We start from the raw sequence: 10360 nt of genomic DNA, 5'->3' as shown, positions 1-10360 counted from the left end.
AAATGTTTGTTCATTTGCTGTATGCCCTAATGATAATTTCTAGGGACTTTAAATGAGTGCACACGTGTGTGCATGTACATATAATTGTCACCAATTAAACGGTGTTTCACTGAGGAGTCAGCCTGTGTTAGGGAACTAGTCTAGCAATGGAATCTAGGAAAGATCTTACATGTGCTGTAGTTATAAATTGTGTTCTTTGGATTACATGTACCTCACATAATCTCGTAATCTTTAGCAAAACTCATGAAAAGTTGTGGCCTTAGCCTGACCTTGGCCAGGTGGCTCAGTTGGTTGGCGTGTCATCTCCGTACACCAAAAGTTTGTGGGTTCGATTGCCAGTCAGGACACATACCTAGGTTTCGGGTTCGATCCCAGGTGGAGGCACATGTGAGAGGCAACTGATCCATGTTTCTTTCTCTCTCTCTCTCTCTTCCTTTCTCTAAAAAACAAACAAACAAAAAACAAAACAACAACCAATAAACATATCCTTGGGTGAGGATTTAAGAAAAAGACTAAAAAGTTATGGCCTGGTCTCTGGTGTGCAGTAGGAAATAAAAAAAGATGAGAGCCCATCTTGGGATTAAAAGGTAGAAGAGGGGGAACAGAATTCTATTCCCCAAGTCCAAAGTGGTGGCCTCCTCGTTTTCCATTTGAAAACCACTGTGCCCAGAGAGCAGTAACTTCATGAGGTAGGCGGCTTCCGAAAGGAACTAACATGGTAGCTAGCTGAGGCTCCAGACATAGTGAACTTTCCTTTCTAGTAAACAATGTAAAAGGAGGCCTATTTTTAGCCAATATTGCAATCATGTTATTTATTAAAGCAGCACCCCCTCTGAGATGATGCCACACCCCACCCCATCAGCATCAGTGCTTGGTGAGTAGAAAGTTTGTGTGGGAATTAGGCCAATTGTGCCCTGCGTCAGGAATCGGTGAGCAGAGAGCTTGACCTGGATTTCAGACCCAAGTCTTGTGCCATACCTGCTGCCCTTGTGCAGAATGGAAGTAGCACAAATTCTGTAATGGCTCTGAGCATTAGCCTAAAAAATTCTGAGTAACAGCAAGGTGACTGTGTGGTGTGGACTTAACATAAAAGGGGCCATGGATTTTAGAAATAGTCTGGTGGAAGGGGCTCATTTGTGCTAGTCATGTTTTGATTACACATATTTATACTTCAAAATGAAAAAAAAGGCTGTAATACACACACATATACCGAGTATCCCCAAAATATATTCATATTCTAACAGCTGATAGCTCAATTTTGAAAATGAAATGTATTTTTAAAAACTGCTTTTATACTTATTCAAAGTATGCATATACATTTTTTTGGGACACCCTAAATATTTTAAAAATTTTCAAACTTGGTTATTCTGCATAGGGGGAATCATGTATTATTTATTTATTTATGTATTTATTTTGGTGGAAATTTTCTTTGAGATGAATTGATTTTATAATCAGGAAAAAAAATTGAATATTATTTTAAAATTGTAGAATGAGGAGTTATTGTCTCATCTGGAACCTAAGCTTATGTCCACCACTGGGGTTCCAAGTTTTCTGGTCATCTTTAGCATACTGATGGGGCTAAAAGTCTCTTTCCATTTGGAACTAGGAGACCTCCAAGGGGGAAAAAAAGCACATTAAGCAAAGAGCAAGTCTGCAGTTATGTTTAGCTCAGAAACAAAACTTAGGTTTTAGAAGGGGAGGAGTCTGACTGGGTTGTGGATTTATCTTCTTTTTTTTCAAATATGTTTTTATTGATTTCAGAGAGAGGAAGGGAGAGGGAGAGAGAAACATCAATGATGAGAGAGAATCATTGATTGGCTGCCTCCTGCACGCCCCCTACAATGGATCAAGCCCCCAACCCTGGCATGTGCCCTGATCGGGAATTGAATACCGACCTCCTGGTTCATGGATTGATGCTCAACCACTGAGCCACACTAACCAGGCCTGTGGATTTATCTTCTGACCATCCTTTCCCACTTACATCTCAGGGATAGAGGGGGGCCTGCAAGTATACACCGAAGGCTGAAGAATTTTTTTTTTCATTTTTTTATTATGGAAATTTTCAGACATCTACAAAAGTAGAGAGAATAGCATAATGAACTCTGAAATAGCCATCAAACAGCTTCAACAATTATCAACTTATTGCCAATTCTGTTTCATCTATACACTCACTTATCCCACCCTCAGATTATTTTGAATCCAATACCAGTAGTGTCTTTTTATCTGTAAAACTTACAGTACACTTCTCTAAAAGATAAGGATAAAAAAAAAACCACAACCGCAGTACCATTTACATCTACAACCCCCCCTCCAATAATTTGGGGAGATGTGTTTAATTTTAAATTCTGCAAGAATTGGGGGGAACGATCAGTATATTTCACTGGTACCATGAAGAAGGGGATAACAGTAAAATCTTTTCCCCATGTAAATGCTCTCTAATGCAAAAAAAAAAAAAAAAAAAAAAAAAAAAAGCCACTCTGGGGCCATTGCAGGAAGCTGGGGAAGACTGCTGACATCATAAACCCCATGGCAAAACTCCATAAAATTCCCTCTAGACATTTTTGTCAATTTCTTAAAGTTGCTTTCCTCGAAGCAGCTGACCCAAGTCCACTCCTTCTAAATCCTTTCTGTTCCCCACTCACAGAAGTCCCCCGCCTTTTCCAAGTGACAAAAATGTAGCTGTCTCTGTCCTCTGCATTCTCATATGCAAAAACCAGGTGGAATGAAGGGCTAGCAGTGTGTACCGGAAAAGGGGATAAAAACTATGGCCAACTGAATCAGTAAGAGATGCAAAATAAACCTAGGCAAACCAAGAGGCCTAATTAACTTGGAAACTGCCTACTGTATACGGCAGTCTTTGTTGGCTCTGGCATCAAATAATACAGTATAATGAATTTTTAAAATGAGAAAAACTCTTTTCTTCAAAGAGATGTTACGATTACATGAAAGAAGTGGTTAGGACATTGCAAAAACATCAAATTCAGTACTTGTATATCACTGTAAAATTTACTTTTATAAAAGCTCACAATATTAGCTTGTGTTAATTGCATTTACTTTTATAGTTAGTTTTTGAGCAAGTGATTTTTTTGGGGGGAATAAACTTTTAAGCAGATTAGCAACAGTACAAAAACACTGAAGTTGTTACACAAAGAACTGAGTCTACAAATTGTTGTCCTAAGTGATGGGGTAATCTTAAAACTGTGCTAGCCACTGTGTGGTATGACATAGAAATATGAGTAATAATTCTTGTCCTTCAACATCTTACAACTGCCTGGAACAGTTTCCAAAACACCTGATACAGAAAAGCCACACATACATGGTGCCTAGCATATCCACCCTACAAGCACCGCAGTGGAAGGGGAATGTTTTGCCACGTAGTGATGACAAAATATAAATTATACCAAAGAACCTTCAGTGTTGTCAACCATATTTCAAGTAATGTCCCAGATGCAAACTATGCAAAGAGTAAGGAAACGTGGTCCTTGCTCTCCAGGATATCATAGTCTAATCGAGAAGGCAGAAACATCAAAAAGCACAACAAAAGGCTATTGGTGCTGAATTAAGAGCATGTTCACATACACAGTACAATAACCAAGGCAAGAGGAGTCAGTAGAATAGCCAGGGGAGGGCTGTCCCAAGATGTAGCAGGAAACCCAGATGCGCTGTCTCCTTGGAAACATGGAAGTGGTTGTCTGCGCTTGACAATGCCATAGATCTATGCTTCACATTGATGATTCTTTGAAAGCAATCCCGAAGATCTTGCTGTTCACCTGGAAAAATAAAACAACATACGATTAGCAGGCTTATACTAATTTCACAATTCCTCCAAAGGACACATTTACAAGGGACCTATTACCTGCACCCCTCACTTCCCATTTGGAAAGTCCTCCAAGAGTAATCAGTGTAGATGCAATGTGGGTCTGAATAAGCAACTAAGGGAATTATAGGTATGTATTAAGGAAACAAAAAAAAGTCAAGAAAGAAGTGATATTAGTTTTGCAAAAGGGGGATGGTCATCTAAGACAAAAGCTCCTAAATTCCTTGTTCTAAACTCTAGGTTTATGAAAGTGATTCAGGCTGGTTCCCACCCAAAAGAGTTTGCCATATAGCCCTGACCAGGTGGCTCAGTTGATTGGAGCACCCTTCCATATATCAAATCAAGTTTTTCATTATCCCCAATTTCACATTAAAAAAAAACTGAGCCCTATCCGGTTTGGCTCAGTGGACAGGCCTGCAGACGGAGGAATCCTGGGTTGGTTCTGGTCCAGGGCACATACCTCGGTTGCAGGCCCCTCCTCCTGGCCCGGGGCCCTTTTCTGGGTTGTGCAGGAGGCAACCAATCCATGTGTTTCTCTAGCATCCATATTTCTCTGTCTTTCCCCCTCTCTTCAACTCTCTAAAAATCAATGGGGAAATAGCCTCAGGTGAGGATTAAAAATAATAATAATAATAATAATAATAATAATAATAATAAACCTGAGTATCAGATAGTTAAATAACTTGACTGAAGTAACAGAGTGAGCAAGAACTGGAACCAGTTTTCAACCCTAGGTCTGTCTGATGTAGTTTCTACCACATCCAACTGTCCCTCATGAAACCATCATGTTTTACTTCACTTTTCCACTTCTCAGAGTACTGTCTGCCCACAAACATAGGAGATCTGCTAACTTCAGTGTTAACAGCTTATCAGGAGGCATGCCGAGGGGAATAACGGTAGTTCAGGGGAGACCCAGGTATCTCAGCTGGGAGTCCGGACGGCAAGCAAGCGTCCAGGCCAATGTGAGGGTTTTTCACTCAGCACCCCATAGAGATTGCGTGTGACAGACACAACGCGTTTGTTCTAACATTTCAGACAGATGGCTCAGGTGTCCCTCCAGTCTGAAAGTCTGGAACAGCGGACCATCAAGAAAGGAACCTCCCTCGGCTGGGTGTCACCAGCGCCCATTCCTGTGGTTGCCCATCGCCGGGAAGTTTACCTGCACCGCTGCTAAGTCCAAACGTGCGCAGTAACTTTCTTTCCAAAGCTAGTTTACATGGAGAACACCACGGTTGCTCTGGGGGTCCTGAGACAGGGCAGGGGGGGCTGGAGGCGGAGCCTGCTACACGTGCTCCGTGAATAGTTTCCCCTATGAGGTTCAGGGTGTGCTTGGCCAACAACACCTTCCCGGGAATACCTCCTCTAAAGTCCTATTTTGTTAAACTACATCTGGGCCGCCTGGGGAATGGCCGTGTCAAGTGAGCGGTCAGAACACGGCAGTTGTGAACCATTTTTGCAGATCAAGCTCTGATCCTATGAATAAAGCAATTTCTGCAAAGGGCGAATGAGATGACTTTGCTGCTGAAGGTAACGTTATTGTCGAGTAGGGCAAGAGCACAAGAAGTCCAATTGCTTAAATAGCTTTTAATTCAAAACGGCTCATGGAAACCCATCCCCACCGCAGCAGGGCTTGCTGACGAGGGCTAACACTGCGACCGAGAGAACAAGTTGGGAAAGAAAACGGAGGAGAGGTGCCAGCCAGCCCCGGCGAGCAGGCTGTCCCCGCCTCGGCCCCCCAACCACGAGCCCGGCGCCCGCCGTGCGCGCGCTCACACGCCCCCCGCGGGCCGGGCGGCCGCCGAGGCTCCTTTCAAAGCGCCCGGGAACCAACCGGTTACGGGCGAGAAGCGAGTCCGCCCGCGTCTGCGAAACGGGCAACTTGTCCACCGAGGGCGCCTGGCAGGTGAGACAGTTGGCAAGCGGGCTGGCGAGTCTGCCAGGGAACAAAAGGCGCCCCCTCCCCCGGGGAGCCCGCAGGCACCGGGGGTGCGCGGGCCGGGGTGCGCGGGCCGGGGTGCTGCGGGCGGGAAGCGGGGTCTGCAGGAGCGGTACATACTAGGGGTCGCTCCCGGGCACGGAGTTTCCGTTGGTGGGGGGACCGCCCAGCTTTAGTTTCTGCAGGTACTCGGCATGCACGGGCTTGTGGCACTGCAGGACCTTGATGGCATCTTCGACCGTGAACCACTCTCGCTTCCTGCCAATGCTCACCGAGTCTTCCCAGTCCTCCAGGACCTCGGTGACGGTCAGGACGAACACGTAGGTCCTGTGCTTGGGGTCCTGGCTCTGCTCGAAGACGCCCAGCAGCCGGCCCAACTTGCCCCTGACGCCCGCCTCCTCATACACCTCGCGCACGGCCGCGCCGCTCGGCTCCTCCTCGGGCTCCATGCCCCCGCCCGGCACGATCCAGCGGTCCGGGTAGCGGCTGCTGCTCACCAGCAGCACCTCGTCCTCGCGCTCGCTGCGGAAGCACAGGCACGCCGCCCTCTTCTTGAAGCCCTCGGGGTCGTACGTGCGCGTCTGGTTCGGCTTGCACTTCATCCTCCAGGTTGCCGCTCCGCGCGCGCGCTCGCTCGCCGCCCGGGGTCGCGTGGCCGCCGGCTCGGCCGCTGCGGAGGGAATGGGCCGCTGGCGGGGCGGGAGGCCAGGCGAGCGCCGCAGCCCCGAGCCCGGAGCCTCGGAGCCGACCAGGCGGGGGCGGGGCGCGTGGGGCGGGGGCGGCCGCGCGGACGTCAGTCAGGCCGCCCGCCCGCCCTCCGCGCCGGGGTCCGAGCGCACACGCCTGCGTGGACCCGGCGCCGCCGCCGCTCCGCACGCAGCCGCCCCCCCCCGCACCCCGGCGGCTCCCGCGCGCGTCGCCACCCCCCCCCCGCGCCGCCCCGCAGGGTAGAGGGCGGCGAGGCGGCTTCGCGTGCGCGTCCGCGGCCGCGGCCCTTTCCACGTGCGCGTTCCCGCTGGAGGGCGGGAGCGGGGGTCTCGCGACTCCCGCAGCGCGCGCCTGGGGCCCAGTGCGCAGGCGCCCCGCCCCTCTGGCTGGGACTGTGCTGCACGCGGGGTGGTGACACGCCCCGCACGGGGACTGGGGCGGGCGCCGGCTGTGCTGCTCCGCACCGCCCCGCCCCGCAGCTGCAGGAAACGCGGGCGGCATCGTCCTCCACACGGGAGAGTCAAGTGCATCTTCATCTCCGCCCGCAGGGAACGGTACCTGCTCGCTGACACCCAGGCCGGGGCGTCGGACCGGTCCTGGCCCTCTGGCACCAGGTCTTCCCTGATCTTTGCTGAGTCATGGCGTGCAGTCCCATTTCTTTAACGGGCTCCTCACCCTGCCAGGCACCTGGGCGCAGCCCATGGCTGGACGCTCTTCTCCGACCCCTCCCCTGTTCCTGGGTGTCTTCTTCAGTCAGCCCCTCGCCTCCTTGCATTTGCATCAGGTCCCCCCAACAGCTGGAGGACCGCCCCTGTAGTGTTTTATGACACCCCAAGGAGCTCCACCCTCCACGCCCTCCACCCTTCTCTCTCTCCTTGGTAAGTGCTGGTGGGGGTTTGGGAAACAGGCCTAAGGGAACGAACCCCTCATATCTACATTGTGGTGTTCAGAAGCCTCCTGGATGGGGCTGCAGTGAGACCACTGGGTGCTCTGGCGGCTCTCTGTATGCTCATCCCATCCTCTAGGCCCAGCAGGGGCCCCACCCCCAGCCAAACATTCAACCAGGGAAAGCTTCCCCTCGCCTGCTTAGTTTGTGTATTGTTTTCCTGCTCTAGGAGTAGCAGCAGGAGCTTATGGAGGAGGCCTCTGATGTCCCTCAACCTTTGCCATATGGCCACTTCGTGCATCTGTGTCTCCCCCTCACCCACAGACACTGCTGGCACCGGGCAGGTAAGACCCTCCACACCTCACGCCTCCAATGAAATAATTCCTTATTCCAGCGGACACTGAGATGTAAATGGAAAGTAGTTATGAAACATACAGTCCAATGTTTACACAACAAGTCAGTTCAGCTTCCCGGGGTCTGCGCCACCCCACTGATACCCAGGATCGCTCATAAAGTGATGCTGTTCATTGCAGCACACATCGGTAATATCTAGAGCATAATGTGATACAAAGGTATGGGTCGTATATGAGGAAAATGATTAAATGGAGACATAAAGAGAATGACTTCAACCAACAAAGACACAACTGGTACTGACCATGTTTTAGTGATCTACAGGTGATCAGGAACATATGTAGGAATGAAACACCCATGATTAAAAACAAATGAGGAAAATAGGTTCTAGCAGGCCGTCTCCCTCAGTGTTCCCATGCTCACTAGTACACACGTGATGTGAAACTGCTAGAAAAAAACGTATTACAATCAGGATCTAGGCAAAGATACCTGTTATCACCAAGACCATTAAGGTTGTTTGAGTGTTCTTTCCAGTGTAATGAGATTGTAAAGAGACAAAAAGACTATCGTTTTGGTTAAGAAGGCAAAATTGTCATTATTTGCAGATGATATGGATATGTTCTTGGAAAACACCCAAGAAATGGTGTATATATAAATTCCTTTAAATGGTAGAATGAAATAGTAATATTTAAAGTGCCAAGAACTTTCATGTATGCCAGCAATATTCATGTAAATTTGGAATGGGGAGCCCTGGCCGGTATGGCTCATGTGGTTGGGCATCATCCCTTGCAGTGAAATTTTGCCAGTTCAGTTCCCAGACAGGGCATATGCCAGGGTTACAGGCTCAATCCCGGGTAGGGGGCTTGCAGGAGGCAGGTGATTGGATTGATGCATATCTCCGTCTCCCTTCCTCTTTCTCTATAAATCAATAAAAATATTTGTAACGTTAGAATGGGGAAATGACATTCACAGTAGCAATATCAACCACCCCAAAATAGATTTTACCATGGGATCCTAAAAATAGGGTTAGGACATTGTAGTAGAAAATGATAAACGTATACTCAGCTTGGAGCGATGATTTGAATAAATCTGAAGGACCTGTAGCTAAGGCAAGAGACGGGGCTGATGTCTGGGCAGAGGAGTGGTCCCACCAGGCCCCAGCCACATCACAAGTCTACTTTGCAATACCAGGTCCTATCTGTTGTCTGACCAGAGGGGCCGTTTTCTAGTTTATTCTGTTACTTTTACATCGGATTATGCCTCTGCAATATGCCTCTGCTGGGGCCATGCCTCTTGGAAGGGAGAGGAATAGCAGCATTATAATATGGAAAGAGGGGCGGGCTGGATTCCTACTGGCAAAGACATACATAGCGTGTTACTGGATAAAGAGAGCCACAGCTTACAGGTTTAGTACAAGTCCCAGGGAAATTTGAAATTAGTTTTTTTGTCCCCAGAATGTCATTAAACAAGTTTACCATTCGCCCATTAGAATAACAGGGGAGATCGTTGTGACTTTTTCTAAAGAGGGGTTAACATCATTTCTGAGGGACTAGCCTTCTACCAAACCTTCTCGTTTGTCCACAGTTTAGTGTTTCTCCAGTGACAATCAAGGTCATTCGATGAGCCGCTGTAACAGTGACCTGTTACAGTAAGAACTGCGATTTGTGCCTGCGTGCCTGCATCCCCTCCCACATTGTCCCTGGCGTGGGAGATGGAACTCCCTTTGTCCAGGGGGACAGTGGCAAATGTGAAGCTAGCTGAGAATTAACAAGTGCTTGCGCTCCTCAAACAAGATGACACAAATATGAAGAAGCTAGGCCCAGGTGGGTGACGAGAGACCCATGGCCCGTGCATGCCCTTCTCCCAGCTGCCTGAACCAAATGCCAGAATGTGAGCGAGACCCCCCTAGAGCATGAGCCGCCCCCAGCAGAGCCACTTAGCGGGCAGGGCACTGACCACAGGTGCTGAGGAGGCCTGCTGAGAGAGGAGGGCAGGAGGAGCACTCCGCTGAGCCCACTACCATTGTGAGCCGCAGAATTGTGAGGGCAAGAACCGGCTGTTGTGTCAAGTCACTGAATGGGGGAGGGGGCTGGTTTGTTATACCTCAAAAGCTAGCTGATACCACTGTTCACTGCCACCCATCTAGATCCAACAGAAATAAGGAGAGGGAACATTTTTAGAATAGAAATTTCACCTCTGCTGGAAGAGGTTGACACGGGACTTTCCCTGGAGTCCGAAGGAGAAGGGCTGAGGCCAAACAGGTGACATTTGCTGTGAATAGTCTGTGTGCCAGGCCCTGTGTTGAGCACTGTGTCCTTTTTAACTGACAGGCAATGGAATCTTACGGAGGCCGTTTTATTTGCATTTCATAGAAGAGATGGCTTCGAGTTTGCACTTCAGTGCGTCTCCATGCCTCTCTAGCCCGTGCAGTCACAGTATCACCAGGTCTTGTCAAAAGGATTATTGTCATCGAGAGCTATGTTTTTTGTGACATTCTTTGATGACATTCAGAGTTGAGTACTTGGGCAAGGTGTTCATTTGTTCAGAGTCACTGAGTTCAGAGAAAGTTATTTTCCCCTGTGGATGTTCTTCTCTTGCACAATATAGTGCAAAGAACACCCGAATGCCTCTCTCTCTCAGCAATTATGTGTGTCATCTTGAG

The 10360-nt window shown here is 48.6% G+C and overlaps 1 protein-coding gene across 1 annotated transcript; it reads right to left on the bottom strand.

Moving 5' to 3' along the window:
* Positions 1–3091: 3091 nt before the first annotated feature.
* LOC129148597 (diphosphoinositol polyphosphate phosphohydrolase 3-alpha) lies at positions 3092–6629 on the bottom strand. Its single transcript, XM_054713990.1, has 2 exons — positions 5874–6629; positions 3092–3770 (listed from the first exon to the last, which is right to left on the bottom strand). Coding segments are annotated over exons 1-2 (483 nt in total). The 5' UTR covers positions 6356–6629; the 3' UTR covers positions 3092–3769.
* Positions 6630–10360: the final 3731 nt, after the last annotated feature.

This window comes from Eptesicus fuscus, chromosome 1 (genome assembly GCF_027574615.1).
Source record: "Eptesicus fuscus isolate TK198812 chromosome 1, DD_ASM_mEF_20220401, whole genome shotgun sequence".
Lineage (NCBI taxonomy): Eukaryota > Metazoa > Chordata > Mammalia > Chiroptera > Vespertilionidae > Eptesicus > Eptesicus fuscus.
Note: the sequence above shows the minus strand (reverse complement) of the source record. Positions and strands in the feature narration are given on the sequence as shown.

Excerpts from the sequence above, each read along its gene's own strand:
- LOC129148597 (XM_054713990.1), bottom strand. The coding sequence starts at position 6,355 with ATGAAGTGCAAGCCGAACCAGACGCGCACGTACGACCCCGAGGGCTTC.